Source organism: Scyliorhinus torazame, chromosome 29 (genome assembly GCF_047496885.1).
Source record: "Scyliorhinus torazame isolate Kashiwa2021f chromosome 29, sScyTor2.1, whole genome shotgun sequence".
NCBI lineage: Eukaryota > Metazoa > Chordata > Chondrichthyes > Carcharhiniformes > Scyliorhinidae > Scyliorhinus > Scyliorhinus torazame.
Window position 1 is genome coordinate 41,417,696 of NC_092735.1, and position 20,124 is coordinate 41,437,819.

General features: G+C 47.4%; 1 protein-coding gene across 1 annotated transcript in view; it reads left to right on the plus strand.

The window, feature by feature from the left end:
- The window catches only part of LOC140403801 (uncharacterized), a 41,075-nt gene extending 24,131 nt beyond the window's left edge, over nucleotides 1-16,944 (plus strand). The window contains exons 4-6 of the mRNA XM_072491960.1: nucleotides 13,326-13,397; nucleotides 13,871-13,996; nucleotides 16,654-16,944. Coding sequence (XP_072348061.1) covers nucleotides 13,326-13,397; nucleotides 13,871-13,996; nucleotides 16,654-16,897 — 442 coding nt within the window. The 3' untranslated portion in view covers nucleotides 16,898-16,944. The remainder of the gene's footprint in view (nucleotides 1-13,325; nucleotides 13,398-13,870; nucleotides 13,997-16,653) is intronic.
- The last annotated feature ends 3,180 nt before the right edge of the window (nucleotides 16,945-20,124 follow it).

A 20,124-nucleotide genomic window follows, 5' to 3' on the forward strand; every position in this document is an offset into this window, starting at 1 on the left:
CTTGGGACCCGCACTGCCTGGGAACCCCCCCCCTCTGGTCAACTACGCTCGGGTAGGAGACACACGGCATTGGTAGCCGTCCTACCTGGGGACTCCATCCAACTCTTACCCGTCGCGGCCCATACGCACCTCATTTTGGAAATTTTAGTTCAAAAACCTTTGTTTTGTTTCAGGTAACCCTTAGGTTGCCAACCACATGCTGTTTACATCCTAAAACATTTGGATGGTAAATTGCACAGTCTGTGAGACGGCTCTCACTGGTTCAGTATTTGAAAGTGTGTCTTGTCCTAAAATTCGATTTTTGAAAAAAAGTGAGGGAGTCACACATGATGACCAATTATAAAGGGAGTAATTGGCACTAAAGGACAGACAGACTATCGTACGAGATGTTAAACCAAGATAGTTACAGACGCTATGCTTGTTTCCACAGAACTCCAGAAGCTCCAGGACCGGAGAAGAGAAGGAAAGAAAAGAAGAAGCACCATGAGGACTTCCTCCACATGGATCATCATCATAATAATGGACATTTGGTTGCGAGTGAACGCGAACCCCATGATTTCAAGCCCCCCAGCCGTTAATGTTTCACTTCCCCACAGTACCCAGAGCCCAGTCACCAGTGACACCACACCATCTTGGTGTGCCAGGTTTATAAACTGGTACTCTCTGTCATATGTAATAGAAACCTTACTAGTATTAGCGGTACTCTGCTGCATCGTGCAGACTATGCGTCAAAGGAAATGGAGAAGGAGAGCTTACTGCGCTCGAACCCCGGTATATAGGATCAGATCCCCTATTTTCGGATACGACTAGACCCCCAACCCCCGCGATCTATAATAAAGAGCATTCATTTGCGGTTTTATTGTAAATAAAGAAATGTAAAGAACTGTTCATGAGCAAATTGTACGATCCTGAGCTTGACTGCCAAGCCAGGAAAACTGTGTATAAACTGCTATGATTTTGTTTGTATGGTTGAGTAAGTTAGAGTGATGAAATGTTTAAGTGAGTGTCGTGTATTAAGAATAGTTAGAGGTTCCCGTTTTTATTGTTTTGTAATGCATGTCCCTGTTTGACATAGCGCCCCTTAGAATTGTCAGTTAAAATTTTTTTACATAGTTATGGTCAGTGTAGAGGCCATGAAAGACGTGCCCCCCAGGTCAGGGAATGGAAAGCAACATAGTTATGTGATCCTTCACGCTTCGCGTTAGGATCACAAGGAGGGAGTGTAGCCACCTGAGTTGGCCACTTCCCGACTTAAAATGGAGAACCGCAAAGGCTGAAGGGACATTCAGCCAACACAGGCGAAATGTAGCCACCTAAATTGGCCAACTCCCGATTCAAAATGGCGAACGGCAAAGGCTGATGGGAAGGTCAGCCAACAAGACAGAAACCAGCGGCTGCAGGTTTGCTGTGTATTTACCTCTGCAAAAACCAGACAACATCGATACCAGTGCCATCAGCATAACAAAGTAACTGCTATCTGCATACTGATGAGCAATCCCCGGGAACAATATGTAACATTTTTGACACACAAAGTAAAGCCAGACTCCTCGGCGCCAGCAGGAGCCAACACAAAGGAGGTGAACGAGCACCTCAAGACCGCCCATCGATCAGGGAACCACTCCAGTATTGGAAAAAATCGAACCAAGTGATTGGGACAAAGTCCAATCACTTGGGACCAAGTACAGGGTCCGCCCCGAAAGGCGGGAAGCCCCTGGGGACTATAAGAATTGAGCCCCAAGTTCAAATCGCTATCTTCTCTCTTCACCTCTGCGTCCTGCCCGGGTCACCCAGCAACACGAACCAACATTGACCGTGACCGGTGCAGTGAAGACCGACAATCGTAAGTCTTAATTCAACGCTCACTACGAGATAGGCGCTCCTAGCTAGCAATCCGTACCAACTTCGAATCCCGCAGACTCAGAACCCGAACGAAAGGCCATTTGTTCCCCTGACCTGGTGGGCAAGTCCAAAGTGAAGTATAGGCCTGTTAGTTGTAGAAGTAGCTTAGACGTAGAATTTGTGCATGAGTAGCGATTACTGTGTAAAATAAATGTGCTTTGATTTAAGCCTTACTAATCGGTGTGTTGCGTTATTGATCATTATTCGGACTTGAACCTCGTGGCGGTATCATAAAAATACCTGGCGACTTGAGAGCAAAGGTAATAAAACAGAGCAATTGAACCAAGGAGAAAATCAGCAACACTTCACATCCCAGTGAAGTTTGCTGACTGTGCTTCTTCTGGGAAACTGTTTGCTGGTTGTGTGTTTTCAACATAAACAGAGTCTTTGAATCGAATTAATGCAATTGAACGTGGGCAGGTGTCCAAACCACAAAATTGCTCTTAATTTGAGATGTTATATTGGTTGTGAAATTGGGTGGTCTGTTTAGGGGACTTATTTCCGTAACAGCGCTGTGATTTTAAAATTGCTAGATCTGGTTAGGAGTGGCAAAATAGACTAGTTAAATGTGAACCTCAAGAGTAATGACCATAATGATACTGGCAAGGCCTAAATAGAAGGGAAAACATTACTTTAAAAAAACTCTAAATTGGAATTGAGCAAATTTTAGAAAGATGATAAGTAAGCAAACTGCTAAGAAAAATTAACACACAGGACTATTATTTTAATAAATTAACAATGGGATATATAAAATTCTCATCTAAACACTGAAAGGGAGTACTTATGAAGTATCCCTGCCAATTTGTGTATATCTTCTATTAATTCACCTCACATTTAACAGTCTTTTTGATGATACATTTATAACTACTCATTTGAGATTTTCATCATACATCTTTTTTGCTTCACTTATCACTTTCTCAATCATTTTTCTTCCTTTTGTACTTTCTTTATTTTTATCATTACAGTGGGTCACCACACTACCAGAAGGATGTGGAGGTTTTGGAGAGGTTGCAGAGGAGGTTTACCAGGATGTTGCTTGGTCTGCAGGGTGCTAGTTTTGCGGAGAGGCTCAATAGACTCGGGCTGTTTACATTGGAACGACAGAGGTTTGAGGGCTGACCTGATAGAGGTCTACAAGATTATGAGGGGCATGGATCGAGTGGATGGTGTGGTAAACCACTGTTGCACCTCTATTAGGTGATGTATGGTAGGACCTGTACTACAGGTATGTTGGTAGTCCCTGCCTGCTGGCTCCGCCCAGTAGGCGAAGTATAAATATGTGTGTCCTCCATGCTGCAGCCATTTCACCAGCTGCTGTGGGAGGCAAGACATCTTAGAACAATAAACCCTCAGTTGTACTCAATTCAACTCTTTGTGCACTTGATCTTGCATCAATTTATTGCTCCAAGATTTTCAAAAGATGTACCTCCGTATCAAACCGGATCGCCTGCGGCTGGATCCGCATTCAAGCGACGCCAAAAAGGACTTTCAACACTGGCTAGCTTGCTTCGGGGCGTACATCAACTCGGCATCCACCCCTATCTCGGAGGCTCAGAAGATACAGATCCTGTACTCAAGGTTGAGCTCCAGCACTTTTCCGCTAATCCAGGACACGCTGAACTACACCGATGCCGTGACGCTTCTCAAGGAGAATTACACTCAGAAGACAAACACGCTCTTCGCCAGGCACGTACTCGTCACTCGCTCTCAACTCCCTGGTGAGTCCATAGAAGACTTCTGGCGGGCCCTAATCCCACTCATCCGGGACTGTGACTCTCAGGCCATTACGGCCACTGAACATTCAAACCTCCTTATGCGGGACGCGTTTGTTACGGGGATTGGGTCGGACCTCATACGCCAGCGACTGCTAGAGGGGGCCACGCTCGACCTAGCGGAGACAAAGAAACTAGCGCTCTCCATGATGGTCGCCTCGCGCAACGTTCCGACTTACACCCCCAGCCGCGCGACCCACCCCTCCTACGCTCGTGGACCCCACAGACAGCCGCCCCAGCGGGGGCCTTACCCAGCCAATACGCCGGCGCCACGCGGCAGCCAGCAAACCCCTTGGGTCCCCGATGTTATTTCTGCGGCCCCGCCAACGCTGCCCTGCCCACGCTGCCCTTTGTAAGGCTTGCAGCACGAAGGGGCGCATCGCCGTGGCGTGCCAGGCCAGTGCAGTCGCCGCTATCGCCCCCACCCCCCTCGTTTAGGGGCAATGGGCGCTGCCATCTTCATCTCCCAGGACCACGCGCGGCCAGTGGGCCCCGCCATCTTCTCTCCCTCAGATCAAGCGCGGCCAGTGGGCGCCGCCATCTTCCCCCCTGAGCAACACGTGCGGCCCATGGGCGCCGCCATCTTGTTCAACCCCCGCCACGTGCGGCCCATGGGCGCCGCCATTTTGTACTCCTCTTTGATCTTCAGCCGCCATTTTGTCCTCCTCGAGATCTTCAGGCGCCGCCATCTTGACTCCCCCACGGCCCATGGGCATCGCCAGCATTCCAGGACCAGGGCCCTCGGGCTCCCTGTCATCCTACACCAGCGACGACCGACCACGATTTGCCTCAGTGACCATCGCCCAGTCTCGTCCGCACAACCTGGCCACCGCATTGACCAGCGTTAAAATCAAAGGACACGTGACCTCTTGCTTGCTGGAGCACCAAAAGCTTCATCCACCCGGATACGGTAAGGCACTGCTCCCTTTGCCGTACATCCCGCCAACCAAAGAATCTCCCTTGCCTCCGGATCCCATTCCGTGGCGATCCGAGGATACTGAACGGTCACACTCACGGTCCAGGGCGTAGAATTCAGCGGCTTCCGCCTCTACGTCCTCCCCTAACCTCTGCGCTGCCCTACTACTCGGCCTGGACTTCCAGTGCAACCTCCAGAGCCTAACCCTGAAATTCGGTGGGCCCCTACCACCCCTCACTGTGTGCGGCCTCGCGACCCTAAAGGTCGATCCGCCTTCCCTCTTCGCAAATCTAACCTCGGATTGCAAACCCGTCGCCACCAGGAGCAGACGATACAGCACCCAGGACAGGACCTTCATCAGGTCCGAGGTCCAGCTGCTGCTTCGGGAAGGCATCATCAAGGCCAGCAACAGCCCCTGGAGAGCCCAAGTGGTAGTAGTTAAAACTGGGGAGAAACACAGAATGGTCGTGGACTACAGCCAGACCATCAATCGGTACACGCAGCTCGACGCGTACCCCCTCCCACGCATATCTGATATGGTCAATCAGATTGCACAGTACCGGGTCTTCTCAACAGTAGACCTCAAATCCGCCTACCACCAGCCCCCCATTCGTAAATCGGACCGTCCATACACTGCCTTCGAGGCAGACGCCCGCCTCTTATCACTTCCTCAGGGTTCCCTTCGGCGTCAATAAACTTGGCATCTTCCAAAGGGAGATGGACCGAATGGTCGACCGGCACGGTTTGCGGGCCACCTTTCCATAACTAGACAACATCACCATCTGCGGCCATGATCAGCAGGACCACGACGCCAACCTTGCCAAATTGCTCCGCACCGCCACTCTCCGAAGCCTCACCTACAACAAGGAGAAGTGCGTGTTTAGCACGACCCGCTTAGCCATCCTCGGCTATGTGGTCCAGAATGGAGTTCTGGGGCCCGATCCCGACCGCATGCGCCCCCTCATGGAGCTCCCCCTCCCCCACTGCCCCAAGGCCCTCAACGCTGCCTGGGGTTCTTTTCGTACTACGCTCAGTGGGTCCCAAACTATGTGGACAACGCCCGCCCACTCATACAGTCAACCCATTTTCCCCTGACGGCTGAGGCACAACAGGCCTTCGCCCGTATCAGAGCCGATATCGCTAGGGCCGGGATGCACGCAGTAGACGAGACACTGCCCTTTCAAGTAGAGAGCGACGCATCAGACATCACCCTAGCCGCCACCCTCAATCAGGCAGGCAGACCCGTGGCATTCTTTTCCCGCACCCTTCATGCCTCGGAAATTCGGCACTCATCCGTCGGAAAAGAGGCCCAAGCTATCATTGAAGCTGTGTTGAATTGCAGGCATTACCTGGCCGGCAGGAGATTCACTCTCCTCACTGACCAACGGTCGGTAGCCTTCATGTTCAATAACACACAGCGGGGCAAGATCAAGAACGATAAGATCTTGAGGTGGAGGATCGAGCTCTCCACCCACAATTACGAGATTTTGCATCGTCCCTCAAGCTCAACGAGCCCCCAGACGCCCTATCCCGAGGTACATGTGCCAGCGCACAAGTAGACCGACTCCGGACCCTGCACGACAGCCTTTGTCACCCGGGAGTCACACGGTTGTACTATTTCATAAAGACCCGCAAAGTACGGACAATTACCAGGGACTGCCAGGTCTATGCGGAGTGCAAGACGCACTTCTACTGGCCGGACCGTGCGCGCCTGGTGAAGGCCTCCCACCCCTTTGAGCGCCTCAGCGTGGATTTCAAAGGGCCCCTCCCCTCCACCGACCGTAACACGTATTTTCTCAGTGTGGTCGATGAGTACTCCAGATTCCCCTTCGCCATTCCATGCCTCGATATGACGTCTGCCACCGTCATCAAAGCCCTCAACACAATCTTCGCTGTTCGGTTTCCCCGCCTACATCCACAGTGACAGGGGATGCTCCTTCATGAGTGATGAGCTGCGTCAGTTCCTGCTCAGCAGGGGTATCGCCTCCAGCAGAACAATGAGCTACAATCCCCGGGGAAACAGACAGGTAGAGAGGGAGAACGGGACGGTGTGGCGGGCCGTCCAACTGGCCCATAAGGTCCAGGAACCTCCCAGCTTCCCGCTGGCAGGAGGTTCTCCCTGATGCACTACACTCCATTCGGTCACTACTGTGCACCGCCACTAACAACACACCGCAAACCACCCCCGCCGGATTCAATGTTAACAGGCGGCGAATGTGGTAAACCACTGTTACACCTCTATTAGGCGATGTATGGTAGGACCTGTACTACAGGTATGTTGGTCGTCCCTGCCTGCTGGCTCCGCCCAGTAGGCGGAGTATAAATATGTGTGTCCTCCATGCTGCAGCCAGCTGCGGTGGGAGGCCACACATCTTAGAGCAATAAAGCCTCAGTTGTACCCAACTCAAGTCTTTGTACAATTGATTGTGCATCAGATGGGCAGGCACTCTTTCCCAGGGTGGAGGGGTCCATCACTGGGGGCATAGAACAAAGAACAATACAGCCAGGAACAGGCCCTTCAGCCATACAAGCCTGTACTGGTCATGAAACCACCTTTGGCCAAATCCCCCAGGTTTTGGCCAAGGGTGGTATAACGACCGGTACAGGCTAAGAGGGCCGAAGGGCCTGTTCCTGTGTTGTATTGTTCTTTGCAATATGCCAACTGTTTCAATTTGTGTTTGTTTCTAGTCTTCATCGGCAGTACCCCAAAAAGTTAAGAAGTCATCTTTTTAATGGTGTGTATTTATTTCACAACTTTGCAGTCTCCTTACTAAAAATATCCAACCTGGCTCTTTTTTGTGACCACTTTTGTTCACTGCATATCAGTAAATTATTCTGACTGTTAAACTCTAATGGCTGATAAGTAATCAGCAGACAGAAACCCAAGTCTTCTCCACAGACCTTTATTCACACTGACTTAAAACTAACATGACTTAAAACTAACAGAGGACTGGAGGACAGCAAATGTGGTCCCTTTGTTCAAAAAGGGGAGTAGAGAAAACCCCGGCAACTATAGACCGGTGAGCCTCACGTCTGTAGTGGGTAAAGTCTTGGAGGGGATTATAAGGGACAAGATTTATAATCATCTAGATAGGAATGATATGATCAGGGATAGTCAGCATGGCTTTGTGAAGGGTAGGTCATGCCTCACAAACCTTATTGAGTTCTTTGAGAAGGTGACTGAACAGGTAGACGAGGGTAGAGCAGTTGATGTGGTGTATATGGATTTCAGCAAAGCGTTTGATAAGGTTCCCCACGGTAGGCTATTGCAAAAAATACGGAGGCTGGGGATTGAGGGTGATTTAGAGATGTGGATCAGAAATTGGCTAGCTGAAAGAAGACAGAGGGTGGTGGTTGATGGGAAATGTTCAGAATGGAGTACAGTCACAAGTGGAGTACCACAAGGATCTGTTCTGGGGCCGTTGCTGTTTGTCATTTTTATCAATGACCTAGAGGAAGGCACAGAGGGGTGGGTGAGTAAATTTGCAGATGATACTAAAGTCGGTGGTGTTGTCGATAGTGTGGAAGGATGTAGCAGGTTACAGAGGGATATAGATAAGCTGCAGAGCTGGGCTGAGAGGTGGCAAATGGAGTTTAATGTAGAGAAGTGTGAGGTGATTCACTTTGGAAGGAATAACAGGAATGCGGAATATTTGGCTAATGGTACAGTTCTTGAAAGTGTGGCTGAGCAGAGGGATCTAGGTGTCCATGTACATAGATCCCTGAAAGTTGCCACCCAGGTTGATAGGGTTGTGAAGAAGGCCTATGGAGTGTTGGCCTTTATTGGTAGAGGGATTGAGTTCCGGAGTCGGGAGGTCATGTTGCAGCTGTACAGAACTCTGGTCCGGCCGCATTTGGAGTATTGCGTACAGTTCTGGTCACCGCATTATAGGAAGGACGTGGAGGCTTTGGAGCGGGTGCAGAGGAGATTTACCAGGATGTTGCCTGGTATGGAGGGAAAATCTTATGAGGAAAGGCTGACGGACTTGAGGTTGTTTTCGTTGGAGAGAAGAAGGTTAAGAGGAGACTTAATAGAGGCATACAAAATGATCAGGGGGTTGGATAGGGTGGACAGTGAGAGCCTTCTCCCGCGGATGGATATGGCTGGCACGAGGGGACATAACTTTAAACTGAGGGGTAATAGATATAGGACAGAGGTCAGAGGTAGGTTCTTTACGCAAAGAGTAGTGAGGCCGTGGAATGCCCTACCTGCTACAGTAGTGAACTCGCCAACATTGAGGGCATTTAAAAGTTTATTGGATAAACATATGGATGATAATGGCATAGTGTAGGTTAGATGGCTTTTGTTTCGGTGCAACATCGTGGGCCGAAGGGCCTGTACTGCGCTGTATCGTTCTATGTTCTATGTTCTATCTCATCTGCTTCTTCTTTAAACTCTTGGGTAAATCAAGGGTTCTTACATACTCCTTGATAGTTAACAGTTCCTGACCCTAACAGATACCCCTCTATAAAATGAAAACAACCCCTAAGTGGAACAAAGGAATAAAGATGAAGGGCAGGATTCTCTGTTTCTAAGTGTTGACACCGGGACTGAATAGGTGGACTTCTATGACAATTAAATTGGCGTTGCTCCCGGAGCAATTCGTAATCCTTTAATGGGCTTGCGCCACATGAAACTCAATCGATTCCGATGAAAAACCATGTCCAATTAACCGGGATTGCCACTCGAGAGGCTGACAAGCTGCAGCCGCATATTAGCACTCTATTCCCCCACACACTCATCCCAGACAACAAGATGGCAGCATGGAAAGCGGCACCCTGGTTCACAGGTGCAGAGTTTGAGGCCCTGCTGGAGGTCTTGGAGGAGGCGGGCAACCTTGTTCCCTGTGGTGGGTAGGAGGCTGCCACCCACCACCTGGGCGCAGGTGACAGAGGTTGTGAGCGCCATGGGCCCCACTGCCAGGACCGGAAAGCAGTGAAGGAAGAAGACAAGACAGCTAGTCTCACTCTAATATGTAGTTCCCGGAGGTAACCACGGTGTTGGGATCTATCCCCTTCGCCTTGCAGATCTCGGTTGAGCGTCGTTCTGTAGTGGTCTCCACAAACGGACCAGACGCAACGGCACTCATGGGGATCTCCCAAACGATTGGAGGCCCCAAGGTGCATGTGCTCTGGGCAGGGTGCTACTCTGGTACTGTTGGTGCAACCTGGGACCTTAGCAATACCAGCCTGGCAGTGCCACCTATATGCCAGATTGGCATGCTAAAGTGCGCAGGTGGCACTGCCAACTAGCTGGGACACTACCAAGGTATCAGTCTTCACCGCCATGGTGCCACGGTGGCATTTTCTGCGCAGCGATGATCAGCGCGGAGGTGCCCTGTGCGGGTGTGGAAGGTTGCGGGGGAGCCGGGGACCTTCTTACTGTGAGTTTGGGCTTAGGGTTGTTCAGTGTCGAAACAGATTTAAAAATAACGTACCGGTCGCTTCCGGCATTGAGGAGCTCTGCTCACCGGTGGGTAGCGTCGGAACGACCCCGCTAATGCCGCACAGAACAAACTTTTTTTTAAAGTTAGATCGCACACATGTTCTTTTTCATTAATGCATTTTGTAGAGTGCACATTATCCCAGAGTGATCTATTGACTATTTAACATTCAATAGTTCTGAAATGTCCTGCATCCTCTTTTGTATCCTCCAGGGGCTCCCAGCATCACAGGTCTTCAACCAATATGATTCACTCCACATAATATCCAGAAACGACTGAAGGCAGTGGATACTGCAAAGACTATGGGCCCAGACAATATTCCGACAATAGTACTGAAGACTTGTCCTCAGGAACTTGCCGCATCCATAGCCAAGCTGTTCCAGTACAGCTACAACACTGGCATCTACCCGGCAATGTGGAAAATTGCCCAGGTGTGCACAAGAAACAGGACAAATCCAGTCCAATTACCGCCCAATCAGTCTATTCTCCATCATCAGCAGATTGATGGAAGAAGTCATTAACAGTGCTATCAATGGGGTGGCACGGTAGCACAGTGGTTAGCACTGTTGCTTCGCAGCTCCAGGGTCCCAGGTTCAATTCCCGGCTTGGGTCACTGTCTGAGCGGAGTCTGCACATTCTCCCTGTGTCTGCGTGGGTTTCCTCCGGGTGCTCCGGTTTCCTCCCGCAAGTCCCGAAAGACGTGCTGTTAGGTAATTTGGACATTCTAAATTCTCCCTCCATGTACCCAAACAGGGCCGGAATGTGGCGAATGGGGGATTTTCACAGTAACTTCATTGCAGCGTTAATGTAAGCCTACTTGTGACAATAAAGATTATAAAAATATATTAAAAAGCAACATTAACTTGGACAATAACCTGCTCATGAACACGCAGTTTGAGTTTCGCCTAGGTCACTCAGCCCCTGACTTTATTGCAACCTTGGTTCAAACATGGACAAAAGAGCTGAATGCCAGAGGTGAGGTGAGAGTGACTGCCCTTGACATCAGGGCAGCATTTGACCGAGTGCGGCATCAAGGAGCCCAAGCAAAATTGGAGTCAATGGGAATCAGGGGAAAACTCTCCGCTGGTTGGAGTCATACCCGGCACAAAGAGAGATGGTTGTGGTGGTTGGAGGTCAATCATCTCAGCTCCAAGACATCACTGCAGGAGTTCCTCAACGTCGTGTCCGAGGCCCAACCATTTTCAGCTGCTTCATCAATGACCTCGCTTCCATCATAAGGTCTGAAGTGGGGATGTTTGTGGATGATTGCACAATGTTCAACACCATTTGCAATTCCTCATATAATGAAGCAGTCCATGTCCAAATGCAGCAAAACAGGGACAATATCCAGGCTTGACCCTGATAAGTGGCAAGTTACATTCACACCACACAAGTGCCAGGCAATAACCATCTCCTATAGGAGAGAATCTACATCTGGGGGTTACCACTGATCAGAAACTGAACTGGATTAGCCACATTAATACTGTGGCTACCAGGGCAGGCCAAAGACTCTGAATCCTACAGCGTGTAACTCACCTCCTGACGACCCCCCCCCCCCGCCCCCCCCCAAAAAAAAGTCTGTCCTTCATCTACAAGGCACAAGTCAGGAGTGTGATGGAATACTCTCCACTTGCCTGGGTGAGTGCAGCTCCAACAACACTCAAGAAACTCAACACCATCCAGGACAAAACAGCCCCGCTTGATTGTTCCACCGTTCACACACATTCAAACCCTCCTCCACCGATAAACAACGGCAGTCGTGTGTACCATCTACAAGATGCACTGCAGGAACTCACCGAGGCTCCCTAGACAGCACCTTTAAAACCCACGACCACTACCATCTAGAAGGACAAGAGCAGCAGATACCTGGGATCTCCACCACCTGGAGGTTCCCCTCCAAGTCACTCGCCGCTCTGACTTGAAAATATATCGCCGTTCCTTCACTGTCGCTGGGTCAAAATCGTGGAACTCCCTTCGTAGCAGCATAGTGGGTGTATCTACACTTCAGGGACTGCAGCGGTTCAAGAAGGTAACTCACCACCACTTTCTGAAGAGCAACTAGGGCTGGGCAATAAATGCTGGCCTAACCAGTGACGCCCACATCCTGTAAATTAATTTAAAAAAATCTTATCTGCAAGGTTTTCATTCATATCAATGTGAAATAGATTTTACTAGGCTATGATTGACAGCGTGCAGGCACCAGCTGTCTGGATTATTTAATATATATTCCCTTCACACTTCAGTGGATTTGAAGTAGCCTGCTGTGAAACTTTGTGCAAAGTTTATAAACATCTAGCTAAAATTGACAGCTCTTGGACCACATCAACTTACTCTTTTTCTCTGCAGAAAGCACTTTGTGATGGAATCCCTTGCAATCCCTACCATGCATAAATTTGAATGGCAAGGGATAGTGAATCGCAAGTGCAAATAAGAGGCAATTCATCTCCAACAGGAGAACATGGTCTCCCAAACTGAGCATTCTGGCGCCTCGTGTATAATGCACTTGTAACTTCATCTCAAGTTCAAAGAAACACAAAAACTGATCCAGTGTTGGGGAAGGTGTTGGACTGGTCCAAAAAGAAAAACGCTGTCAAATGTTCATAGGAACAATCCAGACCTCATACCTTACATCATACAAAGACTTGAGTTGACAGACTTGGTAGCACTGTGGTTAGCACTGTTGCCTCACAGTGCCAGGGTCCAGGTTCGATTCCCGGCTTGGGACACTGTGCGGAGTCTGCACGCTCTCCCGGTGACATGAGCAGATGGAATTTAGGAGCAGTGCATTTGAAATGTGACAGGGTGGATACCCAGAGAATGTTTCCTCTTATGGGGAGACTAAAATCACGGACCATAGTTTAAAAATGAGGCCTTCCTTTTAAAGCTGATGAAGAGAAACCTTTTCTCCCAAAGGGTCATTGGTGTGTGCAATTCTCTTTCCCAGAAGGTAGTGGAGGCTGCTCTTTGAATTTATTTAAGGCAGAGTGAGATGTTTGTTATGGGGGCAGACAGAAAGTGGAGCGGAGACCACAAACAGATCAGGCATGATCTGATTGAATGAACGGTGGAGCAGGCTTGAAGGGCTAAATGGCCTACTCTTAGTCCTGTGCTCCTATGGTATAGTTTGGTGATACTAGTATCCATAGGAGAATGCAAAATGCCATTAAACAATTTCCAAATGTTGGGGGGTCAGTATAAGAAAGATGTGATGCTGGTAGATTGCTGTCCAATGTGAATCTGTGAATATGTTGGATTGTATCAAAATATTTCCTGTTATTGTCCTTTTTTTATCAGGATGCAAGTGGCTTTACTGGAACAGCATCCAATGTCTGGGCATTACCGTACCAACCAAACAAGGGCTCTTCGGTGAGAATGCATTGGCAGTTTTTACTACTTGAAAATGAAATGAAATGAAAATCGCTTATTGTCATAAGTAGGCTTCAAATGAACTTACTGTGAAAAGCCCCTAGTCGCCACATTCCGGCGTCTGTTCGGGGAGGCTGGTACGGCTGGTACTTTAAAATAAAAGCAAAATACTGAGGATGCTGGAAATCTGAAAAACAGAAAATTATCAAAAAATGAGCAGGTCTGGCAGCATCTGGAGAGAGAAACATTATTGTTTCTTTAAAAAAAAAAAAAAAATTTTTTTAGTTTTCAAATGATCACATACAAAACCTTCCAATAGAATGCAAACAATTTGTTATTTTTAAAAAATTACCCAAATCCCACCCCCCCTCTTAAACAACCTCCCCTAGTTGCTTAAAAAGGCGAAGGACAGCATCTACCTGGAATAGAACCCCTTCCTCTGACACTCTAATGACATAATTAATCTTTTCCAGTCTCAGAGACGCTAACAACCAAGGCCTTGGGTGGCGCCGACGACCTCCATCCAGGCATGACTCACCTCCGGGCCATCAGAGAGGCAAAGGCCAGGACATCAGCCTTCCTCCCCTCCAGGAGCACCGGTGAGTCTGACACCACAAGGATCGCTGCCTGACCCCCACAATCTCTGACATAATCTCAAAAAGGAGACCCAAAACTCAAAAAGTAAATTTTTCCTCACAATGTCATTCGCCTCCTCCGGCATATTAAAATAATGGTCTCTGTCCTTGAATGTGACCCACATTCGAGCCACATACATCACTCCAAACCGCACCTTGCTCTTGTAGAGCTCCGCCTTGGCCTTGTTGAACCCAGATCGCCATTTTGCCAGTTCTGCCCTGATATAGAACATAGAACATAGAAAAATACAGCACAGAACAGACCCTTCGGCCCACGATGTTGTGCCGAACCTTGATATCTTGATCAATTTGGATGGAGTGATATGGTCTTTATCCCATTATTATGGTGGCGGCTCATTAACCCGCAAACATTTTACACTCTGGCCTGTTATAGACCCTCATATATTCTGCACACCATGGTTTCTGGAGTTAGCTCTACAACATTTGGCATGTTCAATTTAAAAAAAAAATCATTTCAGACTTCTCTGATATTGTTATAATAACGTTGCTTAAGTTGAGATGTTGTTATTTGTCATCGTTGTCATTGGCATTTAAAGAAGGAAGACTAGTTGGCACATTGCAGCATTCATTGTTTTATTTTTAATTTTTATTTTTTTATAACTTTAGAGTACCCAATCCATTTTTTCCAATTAAGGGGCACTTTAGCGTGTTCAATCCACCTAGCCTGCACATCTTTGGGTTCTGGGGCGAAACCCACGCAGACACGGGGAGAATGTGCAAACTCCCCATAGACAGTGACTCAGATCCGGGATCGAACCTGGGACCTCGGCGCCGTGAGACAGCAGTGCTACCACTGCGCCACTGTGCTGCCCTTGCATTCATAGGTTAATCATAGAATTTACAGTCAGAAAGAGGCCATTCGGCCCATCGAGTCGACACCAGCCCTTGGAAAGAGCACCCTACTTAAGCCCACACCTCCACCTAATTCCCATAACCCAGTAACCCCTCCTAACCATTTTGGACACTAACGGCAATTTATCTTGGCCAATCTACCAAATCGGCACCTCTTTGGACTGTGGGAGGAAACCGGAGCACCCGGAGGAAACCCATGCAGTCACGGGACGTGCAGACTCCGCACAGACAGTGACCCAAGCCAGGAATCGAACCTGGGACCCTGGAGCTGTGAAGCAACAGTGCTAACCACTGCTACCATGCCGCCCATTAAATTTGTGTAGAATTTGTTGTTCAGCAGCTCCATAAATTTAAACTAAGATACTAAATATAAGTTACAATATTCATTACATTTCATGCCTCAGTGAAACCTGTGAGCAATTAGCTGGAAGTGATGACAACAATACAAACATAATGTGCAGTGTTCTTGAGTAGTTTATAGACATTATTTGAACATCAGGATTAGATTATAACCTTGAAATATTTTCGGCTACTGTCAAGTTTGAATTGACCTTTGGATAGTTCCCATGCTAGGTGGAGCTGTCAGTGCAGATGCTGTGTGTCTAGGAACTTTTATCAGTCTGTTCAATGTGCACTGGAATGGCTAAAGTTTATTGTGTTGGAAGACACTATGATTGGAAAAATTAAGAATTTTCTTAAATTAAGAATTGTCTGCATTAAGAATGTAGACAAGGCAAATGAGAAAACAGTGATTAGGTGAAGACAAGCTGAGGCTTGATTAACAAAAGGGAAGAGTCTGGGAGACGAGGACAAAATAAGTCTTGATCTCAACAAAAGAATTAGATACCTTAAAAATGAAGCTGAATGGTATAGGAAAATTAGAGTATTATTAGTGGGCTGAGTTGTAATGAGCTTTTCCTTATCCTTGACCTTTGTGTTCAAAGCAGTGAAGGTCTCAGTTATTGTAAGATTGTTTAGGATTATAAATTTGCAATTCAGGAATATTAACATTAATGGAAATAGTGACAATATAACTTATAGCTGGCGGTTGTTGCCAATAGCCTAGTTTATATGAATGATTCACTGACTGTTGTCTGGTATTTTTACAAAAGCAAACTAAAAATGTGTAGAAGGTCAGGCAACAGACAGAGAGAGAAAAGAGGTGAACATATCAGATTAAACAGACGCTACCTGACCTGCTGAGTATTTTCATCATTTTCTATTCTTATGTCTGGTGTTTTCATAAGGGCAAAATTAGTGAATGCAAGATGTTTTTTTATGACCTGAAAGACAGTTGATAGATTCAGCAACAATGAAATTGATGTTTGATCAATGTAGCTGCTTTCTTCTGCAGGGCAGTATCTAACAAGAATTTGAGTGGTCAACAAAAATTAAATTCTTCAGTATACTATATTGTATTAGTACCAGTACTAAATACATTGCTTATTTACACGTGAGCAATAGTTGTATAAACCTCGCCAGAGGTGTGCAGTATAATCCATGATAATTACATTACTCGGAGCATATCATTTGCAAAGCTGAGCATCAGCAGCCATGTTGCTCTGGATGTGTGAAGACATAAGATGATTGACCTGTGACTTAATTTGTAATATTACTGAAGATATATTATAAAAATTGCAATTTAGGAAACTTGCAGTATGCTTTAGAAAATAACATTCTGCATTTATTTCTTTAGACCAGTCCTGATACAGTATTGGAATTGGCATTTTTTTTCTCTCTCTCTCTAGATATGAAGACCAGTCGGCCCTGTTCACTCGGTTTTGTTCTCAGGTTAAGAACATAAGTCTCGTCTGTCTTCTGGTGGTTTTCACAATGATGGTTGTGGCAATTTTTAGCCTTTTCTCCTCATTACCCTGGTCTTGTCAGAAGCACCAATTTGCAGAATGTACTGATAACAACTTCTGGTCCGTAGTGAAAGCCTTACTTTGCCCTCAGATCAGGCTACGGCATAGAGCTCCACCACCTGTTTGAAGCAATCATTGTACTCTTTGAAATAAACAACCACTTTTACATTTTAACCTAATTTTAACAAGTTACTGCTCTAAACCATTCTTAACATGTTAATTTCCCTTGGTACCTGTACATATTATTTTACCAGATCAAGTGCTCCAGTAATTACAGCACAGAGATCTATGCAAGCTACCCAGAGCAATTCAATCAGTGCCCGCCCAATTTCCTTTTGTAATCATTCATTGTCTCTGTTTCCACCACCATGGTGGGCAGTTTATTGCCACTCACTGCGTAAAATACTTCTTCCTCACATTCTCCCCTACAAGTTCTCTCACTGCCTTTAAGAAACATGATAGTACAGGCTATTTCATTAATTTATGCCAATAATTGGAAACCCAGCCCAACTACTTTAGTTTTTATTGATTCTCTAAATAACTGATCTGGGTTAGGGGAGGCAGTAGGGAAGCTTTCCATTTGCTTTGTTTCATCATCGGCTGACTCTGCTTTGGGCCGGGATTCTGCGTTGCAATCAGCCCCATTGCCAGCTGCCAGTGAGAACGGGGAATTTGGCGCTCAGCCAAATCTCCCATTCACTGCAGTGGGTCCGGAGAACGGGTAGAGAACTCCCCCTTTTAGCAGGAGAACCTTAATGCACATTTTTATCATCCCAATTCAAAGCAAATCTTATGCAGCAGGCCATGTGTTTTCAGGGAATTTATTTTTAAAATATTAAATTGAAGTAACAGTGGGCGCGATTCACCCAAAAGTGTTCCAAGTGTCATTTTGAGCGGGGTGTTTCCTGATGGCTTCTTGGGTGAGAACCAGACCGGTATTCACCTGCACTTAAGTCATTTTTTGGGGCCTGGGGGAAGTTTCATCCCGGTCCAGCCAACACTTTGACATTTTATCTACAGTGGGAGATTGGGGCACCATTTTGAAAGGGTGATCTGATTTCTGTGAGCTTGAAGGTCCCGCATACCTCCCACCCTCGGGCAATGTCACCCCCCCCCTCCACAGGCATGGGCATTATCCCCAACCCCGCCCCCATGTGCGGATACCCTGCCATGGGATCGCTGAGGTTCCCCCTTTCAAGCCCCCCCCACCCACCCTTTCAGAACCTTTTCCTCATCTCCCAACCTTTATGAGGCCCCTTAACCTCCCCCCCCCCCCCCTTCTTTATACCCCCCCTTTCATGGACATGGCCCCCTCAGGCCCTGGCCCTTTGCAGTGCCAACCTGGCATCTGGGTAGTGCTCCTGGCACATGAGCATTGGACCCGACCCCAACCATCCAGCGAGCTCCAATGGCCTCCGAGACTCTCCGGAGTGGCAATCATGCCTGGTCCATGCTTGTGGAAACCAGTACAAATTGCCGTCCAGTTGAGGCCTTGCCGAAGCAACCATAAGACATAGAAGCAGAATTAGGCCACTCGGCCCATCGAGTCTGCTCCACCATTCAATCATGGCTGACATTTTTCTCATTCCCATTCTCCTGCCTTCTCCCCATAACCCCTGATCCCCTTATTGAACAAAAACCTATCTATCTGTTTTAAAGACTCTCAGTGATTTGGCCTCCACAGCCTTCTGCGCAAAGAGTTCCACAGATTTACCACTCTCTGGCTGAATAAATTCCTCCTCATCTTTGTTTTAAAGGGTCGTTCCTTTAGTCTGAGATCGTGTCCTCTGCTTCTAGTTTTTCCTGCAAGTGGCAACATTCTCTCCTCGTCCACTCTATCCAGGCCATGCAGTATCTTGTAAGTTTCAATAAGATCTCCTCTCATCCTTCTAAACTCCAATTAGTACAGACCCAGAGTCCTCAATCGCTCCTCATACGACAAACTGTTCATTCCAGGGATCATTTTTGTGAACCTCCTCTGGAGCCTTTCCAAGGCCAGCACATCCTTCCTTATTTACAGGGCCCAAAACCTCTTACAATACTTCAAATGGGTCTGACAAGAGCCTTATATAGCTCAGAAGTACATCCCTGGTCTTGTATTCTAGCCCTCTCGACATGAATGCTAACATTGCATTTGCCTGCCTAACTGCCGACTGAACCTGCACGTTAATCTTAAGAGAATCGTGAACTTGGATTCCCAAGTCCCTTTGTGCTTCTGATTTCCTAAATATTTCCCCATTTAGAAAATAGTCTATGCCTCCATTTCTCCTTCCAAAGTGCATAACCTCACACTTTTCCACATTGTATTTCATCTGCCACTGTTTTGCCCACTCTCCTAGCCTGTCCAAGTCCTTCTGCAGCCCGCCTGTTTCCTCAATACTACCTGTCCCTCTACAGATCTTTGTATCATCTGCAAACTTAGCAACCGTGCCTTCAGTTCCTTCCTCCAGATCATTAATGTATATTGTGAAAAGTTGTGGTCCCAGCACCGATCCCTGAGATACACCACTAGTCACCGGCTGCCATCCTGAAAAAGACCCCTTTATCCCCACTCTCTGCCTTCTGCCAGTCAGCCAATCCTGTTTATGCCAGAATCTTACCTTGAATACCATGGGCTCTGAACCTATTTAACAGTGTCCTATGCGGCACCTTGTCAAAGGCCTTCCGGAAATCTAAATAAATCACGAGCACTGGATCTCCTTTGTCTAGCTTCCTTGTTACTTCCTCAAAGAACTCTTAACAGATTTATCAGACATGACCTCCCTTTGCGAAGCCGTGCTGACTCAGTCATATTTTATCATGCACTTCCAAGTACTCCACGATCTCATCTTTAATAATGGACTCTAAAATCTTACCAATGACCGAAGTCATTGGTAACTGGCCTATAATTTCCAGTCTTCTGCCTCCCTCCCTTCTTTAACAGCGGTGTTACATTAGCCACTTTCCAGTCCTCTGGGACCCTTCCTGCTTCCAGTGATTCATGAAAGATCACCAATGCCTCCACCATCTCCTCAGCTATCTCTTTTAGGACCCTGGGGTGTAGTCCATCCGGTCCAGGTGATTTATCCGCCTTCAGACCTTTCAGCTTCCCCAGAACCACCTCCTCAGTAATGGTCACTGCACTCATCTCTGCCCCCTGGAGCTCTAGCATCCCACTGGTGTCTTCCACCGTGAAGACTGATGTAAAGTAACTATTCAGTTTGTCTGCCATTTCTTTGTTTCCTATTACTTTTCCAGCCACATTTTCCAGTGGCCCAATGTCTACTTTTGCCTCTCTCTTACATATTGAAAAAAACTCTTCCTATCTTCCTTTACCTTCAGTGACTTCCGGATGCCGGGTAAATGCAGCTTTGG